General features: G+C 32.0%; 5 protein-coding genes and 1 long non-coding RNA gene across 8 annotated transcripts; 3 read left to right on the top strand and 3 right to left on the bottom strand.

Annotated features, from left to right (window-relative positions):
- Positions 1 to 318: 318 nt before the first annotated feature.
- LOC126686916 (cell division protein FtsY homolog, chloroplastic) lies at positions 319 to 3633 on the top strand. 3 transcript variants are annotated; one of them, XM_050381210.2, is made up of 12 exons: positions 319 to 673; positions 761 to 865; positions 961 to 1034; positions 1484 to 1542; positions 1664 to 1701; positions 1915 to 2035; positions 2156 to 2224; positions 2321 to 2403; positions 2780 to 2848; positions 3036 to 3098; positions 3169 to 3295; positions 3406 to 3633. In XM_050381210.2, the coding sequence occupies exons 1-11, from the start codon at positions 371 to 373 to the stop codon at positions 3280 to 3282; spliced, it is 1098 nt and encodes a 365-aa protein (XP_050237167.1). In that variant the 5' UTR covers positions 319 to 370; the 3' UTR covers positions 3283 to 3295; positions 3406 to 3633. The 3 variants fall into 3 exon arrangements, with proteins under 3 accessions (XP_050237167.1, XP_050237166.1, XP_050237165.1); XM_050381209.2 differs by having other exon boundaries at positions 3169 to 3313; XM_050381208.2 differs by having other exon boundaries at positions 3169 to 3633.
- A 155-nt stretch (positions 3634 to 3788) lies between these two features.
- On the bottom strand, positions 3789 to 7601 carry LOC126686917 (uncharacterized). Its single transcript, XM_050381211.2, has 5 exons — positions 7507 to 7601; positions 6727 to 7032; positions 6486 to 6632; positions 5972 to 6131; positions 3789 to 4107 (listed from the first exon to the last, which is right to left on the bottom strand). Exons 2-4 carry the CDS (start codon positions 6982 to 6984, stop codon positions 5988 to 5990), a joined length of 549 nt encoding a protein of 182 aa, XP_050237168.1. The 5' UTR covers positions 6985 to 7032; positions 7507 to 7601; the 3' UTR covers positions 3789 to 4107; positions 5972 to 5987.
- Positions 7602 to 9782: 2181 nt separating this feature from the next.
- Positions 9783 to 10687, bottom strand: LOC126653853 (uncharacterized). The gene is made up of 3 exons (XM_050347833.2): positions 10352 to 10687; positions 10124 to 10270; positions 9783 to 10035 (listed from the first exon to the last, which is right to left on the bottom strand). Exons 1-3 carry the CDS (start codon positions 10613 to 10615, stop codon positions 9892 to 9894), a joined length of 555 nt encoding a protein of 184 aa, XP_050203790.1. The 5' UTR covers positions 10616 to 10687; the 3' UTR covers positions 9783 to 9891.
- LOC126653854 (uncharacterized) lies at positions 10558 to 12618 on the top strand. The gene is made up of 2 exons (XR_007632337.2): positions 10558 to 10647; positions 12100 to 12618. It is a non-coding gene; the product is annotated as an uncharacterized LOC126653854 (long non-coding RNA).
- Positions 11900 to 14595, bottom strand: LOC126653852 (transcription factor MYB3R-3). Its single transcript, XM_050347832.2, has 8 exons — positions 14086 to 14595; positions 13868 to 13922; positions 13438 to 13495; positions 13217 to 13311; positions 13002 to 13108; positions 12791 to 12919; positions 12241 to 12656; positions 11900 to 12161 (listed from the first exon to the last, which is right to left on the bottom strand). The coding sequence occupies exons 1-8, from the start codon at positions 14154 to 14156 to the stop codon at positions 11992 to 11994; spliced, it is 1101 nt and encodes a 366-aa protein (XP_050203789.1). The 5' UTR covers positions 14157 to 14595; the 3' UTR covers positions 11900 to 11991.
- Positions 14596 to 15327: 732 nt separating this feature from the next.
- LOC126686324 (elicitor-responsive protein 3-like) lies at positions 15328 to 16610 on the top strand. Its single transcript, XM_050380360.2, has 5 exons — positions 15328 to 15560; positions 15647 to 15712; positions 15792 to 15918; positions 16013 to 16134; positions 16409 to 16610. The coding sequence occupies exons 1-4, from the start codon at positions 15494 to 15496 to the stop codon at positions 16131 to 16133; spliced, it is 381 nt and encodes a 126-aa protein (XP_050236317.1). The 5' UTR covers positions 15328 to 15493; the 3' UTR covers position 16134; positions 16409 to 16610.
- The last annotated feature ends 178 nt before the right edge of the window (positions 16611 to 16788 follow it).

Here is a 16788-nt window from a genome sequence, read left to right as displayed (position 1 = left end):
ATGTTCACAATCTACACCATTTATTATAAAATGAACGGTATAGATTAATTTGATTTATAAAATGAACGGTAAATCAACAAAATACAATTTTAATCAAATTAATCTATACCGTTCATTTTACAATGAATACTGTGGAATCTCAATCCTTTTTTATTAGTATAAATTATTTTTCACGGAAATACTACTATTTAAAAAAAAACTGATCTAACAAATGCACATTTAACATCGGGCTTTTCTAACTTCCAAGGAAGCAAATAAGGCCCAGCCCATTACAAAACGATGCCGTGAAAGGAAAAGAAAATTATCCGAATGTTAGAGCAAGAACATACACTGGCTCTGGCTCTCCTTGTGGAGAGAGCTGGAGAAATAAATGGCAGCTACTCCAACCCAACTCTCACTACTCTCCAAACCATCACCATATGAACGCTTAAACCAAACCATTCCTCGAACCAGACTCACTCCAACCAAAACCACCGGTCGGTTCAAATGTCTGGCCAGCCAGAGCGGCTTCTTCACGAAGCTTGGGAGATTAATCAAAGAGAAAGCCAAGAGCGACGTCGACAAAATATTCTCAGGTTTCTCAAAAACCAGAGACAACCTCGCCGTAGTTGATGAGCTTCTTCTTTACTGGAACCTCTCCGATACCGACAAAATCCTCGACGAACTTGAAGAGGTGATCATTTTTTCTTTTCTCAGTTAAGAAATTAGTGCTTGTTGTTTATATAAATGTAATGAAATTTTGGAGTGAATTACGTTGTAGATACTGTTAGTGTCTGATTTTGGACCGAGGATTACAATTAAGATAGTGGAGAGCTTGCGGGAAAATATATTATCTGGAAAGCTTAAATCCGGCAGCGAAATTAAGGTTTTTATTAGTTAATGCTGTTAATTGTTTGCTAAGTATAGTTCTCAGTTCAGTTTAATTAGGTTTTCTTATTATCGTTTTGGAACTGTTTGCAGGATGCATTGAAGAAGAGTGTGCTTGAATTCTTAATCAATAAAGGCAAGAAAACTGAACTTCAACTTGGATTCAGGTGCTGGTTTCTTATTTGTTGCTGTTTTACTTATGGAGTACTTCTGTTTTCTCGTTTGTTGTTTGGATTAAATGAAAATTAAACCATGAATTTATCGTGTTTGCAATTACAATAAGAACTTCAAACATTGACAAACTATAAAGTTTTTGTGATTTGGAACACCGAACAATTTTTAGACAAAAAAATATTGATGAGACACCAGAAAATACATTATTCTGGTGTCCACATCAACGATTATTATTGGAAAGTAAGTCGGTGTTCTAATTGCCAAAATTGACAGTTCGTGTTTGACTGACATGATTTAAAGTTCTTGTTGTAATTGCAAGACACACTAAAGTTCATGATTTTATTTTACAATTCATCCTTGTTGTTTTAATATTTTATTTATATTTTTGCTATTGGCATGATTTATCTTTAAATTGGGATTGTCATACTAAAAATGCTATCAGGAAGCCTGCTGTTATTTTGATCGTTGGTGTCAATGGAGGTGGGAAGACTACATCTCTTGGTAAGTATAACACATTGATGGGTGACATATTTGTGTTGTGATACTTTAAGTTAAACTTACAATTGTTCTCTTGTGTCGATACAGGAAAAAAATCTGACAATTTCGCTATCTGCTTTTGTAGGAAAGCTGGCACACAGGTTGAAGAATGAAGGGGCAAAAGTAATATGTTACTTGAGTTCTCTTTTGCTCTTTAGCTTTTGAAATGTTACATATTCCTTCAAAAAAATGTACAAAAAGTTGGAATTTCATGTCATATTCATTGAATAGAAATATTACAGTTTTAGCTTATTGACAATCAAATTTAAGAAGCTCATTTAGATGATGCCAACATTTAATGACTTTTGTTTTCTTATGTTTTTATTATTTTAACAGATATTGATGGCTGCGGGTGATACATTTAGGGCAGCTGCCAGCGATCAGTTGGAGATTTGGGCTGAAAGGACCGGATGTGAGATTGTTGTAGCTGAAAAGGAAAATGCAAAGGCATCATCAGGTAGATGACTAAGATACATTCGCTTGTTGTAATTTTTGCTTTTTGCCTTTACCAATCAGTGAAAGTTTGACTGATTTTGTATAACTACTAACATATAATCTTAAAGTGCTTTCTGAATAGTTATTTCACAGGCTGTTAAAAGAGGGAAAGAACAAGGATTTGATGTTGTTTTATGCGACACATCTGGACGTAAGTACATGGAGCTTCAATGTGCAGGAATTACTGGTTTTTATGCGCGTTTTGGCCAGTTATATTACAGCGTATACGTTTATGTGATTTTTTCAGGGCTTCATACAAACTACAGCCTTATGGAAGAGTTGATTGCATGTAAGAAAGCTGTCAGCAAAGTTGTTCCTGGAGCACCTAATGTAAGTTAAACTAATTCAAACAACATTCTAACATCTTTGTAATCATTGAAGCATTGAAACATCTCCTATCTATTTCTATTGATTATAGCAGAATGTAGTGTTCTATTTTCCAATATCAGTAGCATCTTTGACAGGTAAATTACAAGTGGATAACATAGTTTTAGTGTTTGGTGTTATAATCTTCTTATGATTTTACTCCTGTCTGGTTATTATAGTTTCATCATTGTTACTAAGACAGGAGATGCTATTATTATATGTGATTAGGAATATACATATTATCAAGCTGAATATATGGAAATTAAATGATAGGAATTCAGCTATCCGATTTTATGGGTTTTCTTTTCTATATCTCTGCAACATCTCTCATGATTTGCAGGAGATCCTTCTAGTGCTGGATGGCAACACTGGTTTGAATATGCTTCCTCAAGCGAGAGAGTTCAATGAAGTAATATCTCTATTCTATGCGTTTCTACAAATCATGTTGTTTACTTTTCTACAAGAAAGGCATGCCAGATGTCTTGTACTAGTGTGGCATTAGTTACTTACTTCTCCTTGCTTCCCTCCGTTCTAGTGCCCTTATTTTTCTGCTTATCTAACCATACTGTATTTATCAAATCGCAACTTCCTGATAGGTGGTTGGAATAACCGGGTTGATTTTGACTAAACTCGACGGTTCTGCTAGAGGTGGCTGTGTGGTATGCTCCTGTTTCAATGCTGTTTGTTGTTTCACGAGTTGCAATTTTCTGAGATGATTTCCAATTGCAGGTCAGTGTAGTAGATGAGCTTGGCATCCCTGTAAAATTCGTGGGTGTTGGAGAAGGTGTTGAAGATCTCCAACCCTTTGATGCTGAGGCCTTTGTCAACGCTATATTTCCATAAACCCTATGATGTGGTTAGTACTTGGTACACGGTGTGTACCTAGTAGTTTGACCAGAACTCAATTATTCTCAAACAACATCAGGTGATCATTTCTAAACTAGGCACTTGTTTTATTATTTACAGAGTGATCGGTCTTGCGAATAGCTGATAGGTCCTGAAGGTATTGCTTCTGTGACAAGGGCAAGTATTCAAAATGCAAAATGCACAGATGTGAAGTGGCTTCATTTGAATGTCCTGCCCCTTTCTCTTGACGGGATTACTAATGCAAGTTAATGTTGTATCTACATAATAGTGAGCGTTTTGAATGAACGCTTGAAAATTGAAATTCTAAACTGAGGAATGTTTTTATTATTTTTGGGACCGAGTGCTTTTTTTGTTTGGTACAAGAAAAGAAGGCAAAGCCTAGACAAAACTAATTAGACGCAACTACTGCTCATCATGCATAAGCCATGGAACTAAAGAATTTGGGACTGAGGAGTGCTTTTAAATTTAAAGATTACTTCCTCTTCAATCTGAATAGCAAGAAGATTCTTTTTCTTTGTGCCTTGTTAGCCAGCACACACATATATTACTTCATTTAATAGAGGGCCAAATTAACCCAAATTCATGTGACGTCAAGCTTCTATCATACTCTTATAAGTTGGTAATCACAGAGAAACACGCCTGAGGCAAATGAATGGTGAACTTAAAAACATCTACTTTCATGCATTGGCAGACTAGTGCGAGATTTCATAACTTGGCGATTGGCATCCGATACAATGTAGCACAAGCAGTGTAGAACAGTTGGCCTGATTTCTTGATCTTGAGTTACAGTCAAATTTCCCCCTGAAAAGGGAAAGAAAAAAGCAGGTCAACAATGTAAAAGCAAATTACACTGGGCGTTTGATTCCGATGTTTCAAGATCAACCATAAGTAAGAAATTGCATGTTGCTACAGTTTAGTTATATCTATACAAATGAAATGCAAAACAAAGTAATTGAATAGCAGGCATTAAGGGGCCGTTTGGTTCGCCATAAAAAGGAGGGAATGGGAATGGGTATGGGAATGATTTTCATTGTTTATGTTTGTTTTGTCAAATTGTACTAGGGAATGGGAATGTGATTATCCCCTCAATGGGAATCACCCATTCCCCCCTTACCCCATGGGAATGAACTTTTGGGAATAGGAATCAAAATTTTACAAATATTTTAATAATAGATAATAAATATATAATTATTAAAAAAAATATTTTAAAATATTTATTTTAAAAAAATATACTTAAAATAATAAAAAAAACATTTTTAATATTTTTTTTAAAATTATTTTTTTAATATTTTTTAAATAATTTTTATTTAAAAAATAATAATTTTTTATTTTTTTTAAAAATAATTTTTTAATTTTTTTTAAAAATAACTTTTATTTTATAAAAATAATTTTTTTTAATTCGAAAATAATTTTTTTATTTTTTCGAAAATTTTTTTATAATTTTTTTAAAATATTTTTTTATTTTTTTTTAAATATTTTTATTTTTTTATATAAAAAATATTTAAAAAAAGTATTTTTAATAAACAATAAATAATTTTTTATTAAACTTTATCCATTCTCATTCCTACACTAATTTTGAACCAAACAAAAAATGAAAATAATCATTCTCATTCCCATTCCTTCTCATTCCCATTCCCATTCCGATTCCCATTCCCAACCTTGAACCAAACGGCCCCTAAGTCTCTTTTTTCCATTGATACCACCTCTCACTGGCCCTCCCTAATAGTTAAGACAGTAATGCTTTATCATCTAAAACAATGATAATAATCAAGCTTGGCATACAACTTGAATACAACAACAATAAGAATTTCAATCATAGGGTATTTCCCACCAAGGCATAGCCAACCAGTGTCATCTCGTAAAGCAAGAAAATTACTGATACAGTTTATTCAGTTATAAACACAGCAGGCATTGTTCCTTCAACCTCAATAAAAAATAAAATTCTAAATTGACAAAATCAGCATCAAGCATTCTTATTTGACATCTTTGCTTCCATTACCCTATTCATCCCCATGGAACTGGTTATGTAAGAAAACAGCCCAGTTCAACAGAGTCAATGATAGGTCCAAATCAGAGTTGAACTATATTATGAGATAGAAATTCTACTTAGGGCGAGAATTAAACCACAAATATCTCTTAGGGTGAGACAAACCACAAGTGTTTTGATTATAATTTTTGCTTAACTTCTATTTACGGGAAATATAGTTTAAATACAAGATAAGTAGTAACTACTTCCTAAACCTTAGATAATATCCCTAAAAATCAGCCACAACTAATAATAACAAGAAAATAGCAACAACTATTTAACTTAGTTAATAACTACTTCACCCACTAACAACTAGCATTAACGTGAATAATATGCATGACTTTGATGACTTATCAGTCAATTCATGAATTGCACAAGTGCAAAAATAAAGGTTAATCAAACATTATGTTTAGTTCACTCTGGGTAAGTAGTTGTTGGAATGTGATTACCATTCTTTATTTCTATAAAACCCAACTTTATCGTAATATTTTCACACTACATTCTGATTACATTTAACTTTATTTATAAAGTCAAGTGTATCATTAACTAAGAACCACCAATCAATCAAAATGCATAACGAAGACAGGGTACAAGCATTTTTGTAATTGGCTAGAGACAGGGTACAAGGTTACAACTTACAAACCAAGAGAGAACATCATAATTTGGCAACAGGCATGTTATAGAAGGTAGCACGAGCCGTGAAAGCCAACTTCTGAGTTTTCTTGATTCTAAACTCCATGGCAACTACAGTCAAATTCTTCCCACTCCTCAATACAGCGCTATCAACCACCAATACCTCCTGTGGAAAACATAAACTAACGCGTGAATGAAAATGGCAATCCCATTTTACTGGTTCTTATGTTTCTTCAAACTTCATATTTAATAATCTATTTCTTGTAAAAATATATCATTACTGTTTCGGCATTTTCTGCATATATCAAGAATAAAGGATCATTGTCGTCCATGAACTTCTTCGTCGGGATTCCTTAACTCATACTTTAATATTTAATTAATTAAGGATAATACTATCTAATTCAGGTCAATTAACCCTCAAATTGATCATCAACCCGTGTACGAGTTAATTGTACCCCGAACAAGTTTATATATAACGACAACGACTTGCTCGATTTAACAATTAAATGGAAAAACTAACATTTGTAGGAGCGGCAGAAAGATAAGACAAGCTGAATTCACCAAGAAAAATATCTCTATCCTCAGCTATAACAGTTCTAGCACAGGCAATCGCCATTCTTTCAGCCACAGCTGCAAGAGCCCCTCCATGTAGTCCACCATAAAAATTCTGCACCGCATCAAAAATCAAATTCAGAAACGCAATTTAAAACCATAATTTGAATCTTATACAAAAAAATTAAAAAATTAGGAAATTTGATTACAGATAATGAAGGCAAGACAGAGAAGTTGCAGGAAATGCGACCACGCTGGATTTGATCTACTGTGACAATTTCACTGAACAGATTGGAATATGAACCCTTTGATTGGTAATTCTTAGGGATGTCGGAAGATACTCCCACGTCTCGAAAAAATCCGTTAATTTTATCCACAAGGTCGTCGGAGATCGTTACCGTGGAAGGCGATGGAGACGGTGTTTCTTCCCCTGACGGAGGATTGACGGTGACGGAGGTTTTAGACATAATCTATGTCTGTCTGTACTTTCTCAGTGGTAGAACAGTTCTAACAACCTAGGTAGCACGGAAATAGAAACGGGAAACGGAAACCATAACGATAACGGACACGGAGAAACGAATTTTTTTCAAAATGAAGCATACAAAACGTGGGGGAAACGTGCAAATAACAAAAATATAGGGATATATATATAAAAATATTATCTAAATATTTATGATAATTAACAAAATAATTCATTTTAATATACTAAATATTTAAAATTTTATAAATATATAAAAAATATAATATAATTCAACACAAATAAGTATATTTGATGTATTGTGGCAATGCGAATGTAAAAATTATGGGTAACTAGTTAGATTTTTTTATTTGTGGATAATAATTTTTTTTTTTACAAATTTTTAATTTTTATTATTTACGGAAATGGCCGAAACGTTTCGTACGGGTGTCCAAGAGTTTCCGGTTTCCGAAACGTTTTCGAAACGGAAAACGCAACTTTGTCGAAGTTTCCGTGCTTCTTAGCTAACAACCCAACTGAGAGTCTGAGATTCCGCTGTAAAGGTGGATTCGGGTCAACCACTATTTGGGCCAAATCCATTAGAACACATGATTTGAGAATAAAGGGTCAGTCGGGTCCTCAAAACTTTATCTCAAATCAAATAAATCACTTTTATATTTTTTAAGCGTCAAATATGTCACTTTAGTGTATTAGATTTCTAAATTTGTATCCGATAAATAAATAAGTCACAGATTAAAGGTTATTTGACCTAAATTAAAAAAGCTTGAAAAATTTAATTGACTAAAAAAATTAGATATAATTTATTTGATTCCAAAATAAAAGATAAAAACTAATTGTATTTTTCGTAATTTATTTAATCTCGAGATATAAATGCAAGAGCCAAATTAACTATTTATTCCCTAATGTAAGCATATATTTAATTAACAGATTTAAAAGGGTTTTACTAAATATCGCCCCTAATTATTAGGTGCCACCTTGTTTTTTTTAATTTTTGACCTTTTTTTTATGGGGACGTTTTCATTCTCTGGGGAGATGTTCTCAATTTACATCTCCCCATAAAAAGGGAGATGTTTTTGGAAGATGTCTCCCCGTCTGGGGACGTTTTCGAAAGACGTCTCTCCTTATGGGGAGATGTAAATCGAGATCGTCCCCATTATTTTAAAAAAAAATTATTTATCGATTTGAAATGACGTAATTCCTTAAAAAAACTCCCACTTTTCACTTTTTCTTTATTTATACCCTGACCTTATAATAACATCATTTGTATCCAAATTTGGGTTTTTATGTTTCATCCCTACCCAAAATCATTAAATTGTACTCTTTTCATTTGAAAAAGAATTTAAAACAAATTTTTTCTATTTTAAAAAATACAAACAAATTCTTAAATTTAAAAATAATCAAATACATCCAAATAATTAATTATTTTTTTAAATTTTATAAATAATAAAAATTAAAAAAAAAATCGAAACCAAGGTCGCTCCTTCTAATGAAAGGAAATGGAAAGGCAGATCCTGAAATAATTTTAAAAAAACTTAAAAAAAAATATTATTATTAGTTTTAATTTTTTTAAAGATGGCATTTTTGTAGTATTAATAATATTAATAACTAATTAGTATATAGGTTAAAAATGAAGGATTGTTTTAAACTCTTTTTCAAATGAAAAGAGTACAATGTAATGCTTTTGGGTAGAGATGGAAAATAAAAACTCAAATTGGGTACAAACGGTGTTTTTACAAGGTCATGATATAAACGAAAAAAAATGCAAGGTAGGAGTTTTTTTTAAAGAATTAAGCCATTTGAAATATAAGCGAAAAATATTTTTGACAATTAACAAGATTTTAAAATTAAACGAAAAAATTTAGAAATTAAATGAAAGACGTTTTTGAAATTAAACAATTTTATTTTTAAAATTAAACAAACTTTTTCTGAAATTAAACGGAAAACACTTTTCAAATTAAACGAAATTAATTTGAAATTAAATAAAATTAGACAAGATTTTCGTTAACCGTTTTTCGTGCTTAAATGTGAGTTGAGAGGATTTGAATATGAGTTTAAAATTTAAAAAAAGTAAGAGTATTTATGTAAACAAAAGGGCGGTGCTTAGTAATCTAGGGACCGTATTAATAATCCAACTTTAAAATTTAACACGTATAAGTATAACACGTACAGTCGACCCTCTGATAATTAATACACACAGTGAATCAAAAATTTATTAATTATTAGAATTATTAATTTATTGAATTTATATAAAAAATTTTATAAAAAATATTTTAAAGCATCTACATTAATAGACCTAATATTAACATTATATTATAAAAAAACTAACTAAATACACTTTACAATCACTCAATTTAAAAGAAATAATTTTATATTCAATTTAAAAAATATCAATTAATATCAAATTAAAAAATAATTATTAAGAAGTTATATTCATAAAGTAAAATAATTTTTAATATTTTTTATACTAGAGATATTTTACTTATTTTAATTTGTTTATCTACTAACTTCTTTTAAAATTTCTCAATAGAATAAAAAAGTTATAATTTGATGGTATTTTAATTTATATTTTATGAATTAAGGTTAGTATTACCTCAAATAAATCATCAATTATTATATATTTTTTTAAAAAAATCTCTCTAATAATTAATATTCATGTAAAATATATTTTAAATTTTATTAATTATTAAATAATAGAATTATTAATTATCTGACGTGAAACGAAGTTGGTTCTCTCAATTTTTTATTAATTATTAAAATTATTAATTTATAGAATATTAAGGTTGACTGTATATTAAGAATTTTTCATTATTTGCTAAATCGACAATATTGTTGAATCTGAAACTGAATACAACGACGCCGGGGATCCATTTTCCGGCAGTCTGCAACCACCGGAAAATCATAGCTTGGCGACAGGCATGTGGTAGAAGGTAGCACGAGCCAAATACACCGGCTTTTGAGTTTCCTTGATCTTGAACTCCATCGCAACGACCGTCAAATTTCTTCCACTCCTCACCACAGATCCATCAACCACCAAAACTTCCTAATAATCCAATATTTAATATTTGAAAACATCAAATTAAACAATTTTGAAATATCAGAACCAAAATACAAAACAAAACAGAACTCACATTTTGTTGTGCGGCGGAGAGATAAGACATACTCAATTCACCAAGAAATATTTCTTTATCTTCTGCCACGACGGTTCTAGCACAAGCAATCGCCACTCTCTCAGCTATGGCGGCCACAGCTCCACCGTGTAGTCCATTATAAGAATTCTACAGATCCAAACAAAATCTCAAAAATATTAGAAGAAACAAAAATGGTGCTAAAATTAAGAAATAGAGAGAGATTATTACGATAACGGAGGGTAGGACAGTGGCGGTGCAGGAAACACGGCCACGTTGGACTAGGTCAGGTTTTAGGATATGGGAAATGAAATGAGAATAAAAATTGTAGCTCAGGGATTTGTCGGGAATTGTCGTGTCGGAGAAAAATTCTGTTATGTAGCCTACTGATTCAGGAGGCGGATTATTTAGACTAATCGTCGCCGCCGTTGAGGTAGAGGCTATTTTTTCTGAAAGGAAATTATTGGCGGCAACGCTGGTTGGGGTTTTGGTCATGGTGGCGATTACCTGCAATCGCTTGATTTTTGGTAAGTTTAGCTCGTGTTGGGCGGCTATTTATTATTGGTTCAGATAAATATTTTTTCAATGGGACTAATTCTAAATTTATATAAATACATACTGAATAAAAGTATATTATTTAATATAATTAATTACTTTTTATATTAATTAATTCAAATGATTAATTAAAATTAAAATAATCTAAATTTAATTTTTTTTCTAGTAAATTGATGTATATTTATTATTTACATGAAATAGAATATTAAAAAAAAATATTAAATTTTATCAAACAAATATATCATTAATTTTTAAATATTTTACATTTTGTTTGAGGAACTAAATATTATACATATAGAATACATTAATATACACAAAAATCTAATCCAATCTATATGAAGCTAAACTTTATAATAGATATCATAAAGAATCGCATTTATAAGTTCACACATTATAATTCTAACTATGGTTTAAAAATACTTTGACTTTGTTTCTCAAAATGAATCTCTGAGTTTTTCCGTTTATTTTTCATCATAGCCCCAAATGAGAAAGACAAAACTAAAATTTTCTAATCCAAAAAATGTACTTATCCAAATCAATATTAGTATTTGATATTATATGAATTTTAGACAATATACATTGGAACATCGTCTAAGTAATGTTGAGTTTTTTTATCAATGAGTACAGATGGTATAAACGCTAGACACTAAACTGTTAGGTCATGGATTCGTTTCCCTCCCGCAAGCGCTCCCCCTTCTCCCATTATATAAAAAAAAAGTAAAGCTTAATATTTAAAAATTCTGCTTCATTGACCTAAAATTTTCATTAGATAAAAATCAAGACACCTAATTACAATACGAATAAAATATTTTTTCTCATCCATTAAATTGTCAACTTGTATGTACAGAAGAAAATTGTCAGCTTGTGTTGACATTCTGTACAAGTCATATCCTGCTAAACATTGTTAATTACTAGTCTTGTTAATTCTAGTCAATCTGCAAATAAAGCAAACATAGTTAGACATAAATTGCAAAAGAAATGGAGAAGCAAATATTGAAATTACATTAATATTTATGAAATTAAAGAAGTTAGGCTGATGCAATTTACAAATTTATTCATGAGAAAAACACATCTGCATGGAAAATTAGATTTACATCAATCAATAGCTAAAAAATAGGCAAAAGATAACTTACATATTAATTAAGCTGCTGATATTTGAATCTCATTCTGCATAAAATGTAAATTCCTTGCTTTTTCCAAGAGGAATAGTAGGATAAAACACAGTTTGAGTTGAAAGATCCATGTTACTGCTATTGCGAAAAATCTACAGATTCTTGTAGCGAGCAAATGTTACTGCTATTGCTAGAGTTCTCCACTCAATCTTTTTCGGAGAAAATACCACTGCCCAATTGGCTCAAGCTTTTAGAACTATTTTTTCTTATTATTGATGGAGTGTGTTTGAAGCTAATTGCTGCTTTCCTCAGCGTGCTTCTCCAAATCGATTCCGGGCTGCTATAGATAGGATGAATTCCACTGCCATGATTCACTGAGGACAAAGAAGAAATTGTGTAAAGTTATCCTAATGTAACAACATTATCAAACTCTGAATTGCCACATAAAATTACCTCCTTTTTTGCTGTTATTATCAGGAACACTAGGAGTACACAAAGAGAGAGTCAAAGGCACGGAGGGTGTTGCCGATTGCAATTCATCTAATGAATTTGACAAAACATGAGTTCTTTCTCTGCACTCTACATCTGATGGACATGCTGCTGCTGGAGTTCTGTTCTCTGTTTTTCCAAAAATGGCTTCTCTACTCGGAAATTGGAAATTACCCTTATCTGAAGTTGGCTCAATTGGTTGAGCCATTGTAGTACTATGAACCCCAAGAGCTATATTCCTTGAAATATGCGTAACGCTGTCTAGGTTCATCCTTCCTGCTTTTACAATACTATTTTGTTGTAGAAGATCGCGAGCTGAAAGTGATTCTAATTTCTTCCTCATTGAGCAGTTCCAGTGATTCTTTATTGAATTCTCAGTCCTGGTTATATTAAGTTATACACAAGAATAAACCAAAGTCTATATTTTAACAAACAGAAATTTCCATGAGAAAAAAAGTTTGTCTTCATGCCATCAAACATTGTTCGCGAAGAAGTGATAAAGTAATACTAATACCTTCTGTCGAGATATTTTGCAATCTCAGCCCACTTATTCCCATATATAGCATGAACTTTGATGAGAATTTGTTCCTCTTCTTTGGACCATGGAGTTCTATTTATATCCGGGTTTAAATGGTTGTGCCACCTGAATACAAAATTAAATGTTAGCTTCAGATTATACCAATATTGATTTCTTCAGATCATATACTAAATGTGATAAAGCATACCTCTCTCGGCATTGCTTTCCTATGCGGCCTGGCACGTGTTTAGCTACTTCGGACCATTTCTTATTGTTCCCTTGCTGTTCAACAAGCTTGATAATTAGATCATCCTCCTGCATAATTCATGTTAATACAAATGTAAATTATAAGTCATATTATTGCATAAAAAACTTAGAAAGTTGATCTAAGAAAATAAAGAGATATATAATGCTGAATTTTACCTCCTTTTTCCAAGGTCCTTTAACAAGGGCCGGGTCGAGAACCTTTTGCCAGCGATGCAGACATTGATCATACGTTCTACCAGGAACGCATTGAGCTACAACAAAAGATGACAAGTTCATTAATACAAGTTGTAACTAACTCATAAACTTGCAAGCCAGCTATTATCAAACTAATCAGAATGTAAATCAGGCTACTAATTTGTGATATCAATTAAGCATACCAACTCTTCTCCAGTTTCTCTGATTATACTTGGCCACTGCAGCAACTAAAAATTTATCCTTTTCCCATGAAAAACAAGACATGTTAATCATCCATATGTATACAAAATAAGATTACTGACATGCACTAAAGAGCTATATTGCACGGAAACTTATCAAGTCGTACATATGAAACTCCTAATAGTTTCCAATTTCAGCATTTCTGTTTCAACCCAAGTAGGACGAACACTTCATTCAATCAATCAACGTTCCCATTCCGGAATCTTGTCGAAAACTTCAATTTTAATACTAGAATAGAAACTTTAAAATAACACTCTTTCAGGTAAGTGTCTCGTTTTCCGTATACATGTCCATGCTACATAGGCTTCAACATTTCCGTTTCCGTGCAACATAGCTAACGAGAAGCTATGCGAAAGGACTCTAGATACTGACCTCCTCCTCTGTCCAGCCTCCCTGAGTTGATCTTCTAGTGGGACCCGTTATCCTCCTAAATCATAGGAATACAATTTTCCATATTTGGAAAAAGCATATAAAGACATAATATTACCAAATTTGAAAATATACAAAATTCAAGTACAACATATCAATCAATTCAAATAAAAACCCACACCAATTGGATCAAAAACAAGAGAAACCACAAAATTACATACCCTTGAAGAGAAACTAAAGCAGCGTCCTTAACAGAATCAGACTTAACCTCCTCATCAAGTCTCTCGACCATGATGATCTCTCACTCCAATTAAAATTGAAATAAATAAACAAAACCCTCGACTCACAATACAGTGTTAAGTTAATGAAGTTCTGAGATTTTAAACCATCAACTGATTAAAAGAGATTATAATTGAACTTCAACGTTTACTCTTTTCACATAACGGTCAACAAACAGAGCAGGGTGTGTGAGAAATAAAATAAAAAGAGAGCAAAATCAACGGAAACGTTATCGTTTTGCGGAAAGTAAGAGACCCAAAAGAATAAGGACTCGGTTTCGTAACGGCTTTTATAACCAGCTGGTTTAAATAATAGATTAAGGAAGGTAAACGGAGAGATCAAATTAATTGGTGTTTAAGTAAAAGATGAATGGTGATCAACGATTAGGTCTCTTCGCGGGAAAAAAGAAGGGAGAGAGAGAGAGCGCCAAAACGGCAGCGTTTGTGTTTCTGTTAGACTGTTGGTTAGAAGTTTTGATTTAATTTATTAATTAAAAGAGAGAGTTTACGGCTGAGTGGGACTTCTTTTTAATTAAGCTGCGTCTGTTGGAAATAAGTGAGAAAAATAATTACAGTTACTGAGTATAAAATAAATTTAATTAATTTTGATTGTCTAATTCTATATTTTTAAAATGTATATGAAAAATTATTACTAATATTTTATAATTTTCAACATGCTTTGAAAAATAAATAAATATACTTTTTTACGTAATCTTATTCCATAAATCTAAAGATTAGAGTCATTCTAGATTAAAAAAAAAAAACCCAAAAGAGTTTGTTGGCGATTAAAATATATTTTAAAGTATGCGACACATATTTATATTATATCCAACCGATCGTACGATGATTTATTTAGAATCTACCTTTTTTATGTTATCATACAAAATAAAAATAAAAAATGCTTGTATAGTTGGGATTTTTTATGTTATTATATACTAACCCAAAAGAGATTTTTTTTCTTGAACTTAATAACGTTAATTTAATCTTTGACAAAAAAAACGTTAATGTAAAAGAATTTGCCAACAAATATTTGAGAAAAAAGAAAATTAAATATTACAGAAAAACAAAATAAAGGAATTGTACAGCTAAACAATGAAAACAAAAAAATAGATGTTTTGACAAAGGAATTTGTTAACATTGTGAAATGGAAACTGAAAAAGGAAATTAGCAGAAGACAATGAGTTAAGGACAGCTCAAAAGAAACTGATCAACCAGAAAACACGGGGCCACACAACTTAAGCTGCTCTTAATTTGTGGCATTATAACTACAAAGAAACTGTCTATACATGCGTTTTCAATTTGATCATCGGAGAATCGAAAACCATTTGTTCGTCTGATCAGCAGTAAAAAAATGCCTCAAGGAACGCTTGAAGTTCTTCTTGTTTCCGCAAAAGCTCTCGACGACACGGATTTGATCAGTAATTTCATCCTACTTCTTGTCTTTTTGATGTTTGATTATGAAAATATATATGCAGTTTCCTTATATTTTTATTTGTATAAGCAGCCAAGATGGATCCTTACGTTAGATTGACTTGTCGGACTCAGGAGCAGAAAAGCAGTGTTGCTTCAGGTTTTCATTTTTCTTTTTCTGTTGGTATTGATGTCAAATGTCAGGTCAGGTTTCAGTTTTATAATGGCTAAATATGCAGGCAAAGGATCTGAACCAGAATGGAACGAAACATTTGTTTTTACGGTGTCTGAAGGCGCATCTGAACTGATTCTCAAGATTCAGGACAGCGACAGATTCACACATGATGATTTTGTTGGAGAAGCAATGTAAGTTAATAACAGTCTATATATATGCATTTGGTTTCCTTTTCATTTTCTATTTTTGGATTTTGGGTTGATAATATAAAAAATCTCGATGTAGAATATCGTTAGAGCCGGTATTCATGGAAGGTAGCCTCCCACCAACTGCATACAATGTCGTCAAGGAAGAGCGATACTGCGGAGAGATAAAAGTTGCCCTGCTTTTTACTCCTGATGCCTGAGGTATTATTCTATCAAACAGCATATTGTTTGGTCTAAAAAAAATAATTGAAAATTAACTTTGTATAGAAAAAATGAAATAGGGGAGGACTAGCCTGCCGATGGGGACGATCCAGGCAACTGGACTACCCGTAAGAGTATCTAGCCGGTGGAGAGGGGTGGCTTCCACCACCGCATCCCCTCCGCCTCTGCCCAGTTTAATGTAGAATTTTCATAATCAAACACCTTTTGTTTCTAAAAAAGTGGATTTTTTTTCTCCATGAATCTATTTTTACAGGGAGGTCGGAGAGTTGATGTGGAGGAGAAGGATGGAAAGAATCTTCTTATTGATGAAATCGATTTCCAATGTTTAATCGTAACTTGTATAAGCCTTACATCTATGTTGTGTTTGGTTGTTGAAGTAGATTGAACAGAGTTTGAAATCAACATTTGGTTTAAGATAATGATGTAACATACAATATGAACTTCCAATTTCCAAATATTGATGAGCTAATCAGACCGTACCGACAGATCGGACAGGTTCAACTGAAAACCGATATCTAGAAACCAATGATTTGGTGGCAAGAACAGTTTTCTGTTCAAAAAACTACAACATGAACATGCTTCATCACATTTTTTCTTAGCATCAACCAAAACATTAAGATTTTTGCTTAAAAT

The sequence above is a fragment of the Mercurialis annua genome, linkage group LG6, assembly GCF_937616625.2.
Source record: "Mercurialis annua linkage group LG6, ddMerAnnu1.2, whole genome shotgun sequence".
Classification (NCBI taxonomy): Eukaryota; Viridiplantae; Streptophyta; class Magnoliopsida; order Malpighiales; family Euphorbiaceae; genus Mercurialis; species Mercurialis annua.
The sequence above is the reverse complement of the archived record's forward strand: the minus strand, read 5'-3'. Positions and strand labels throughout refer to the sequence as shown.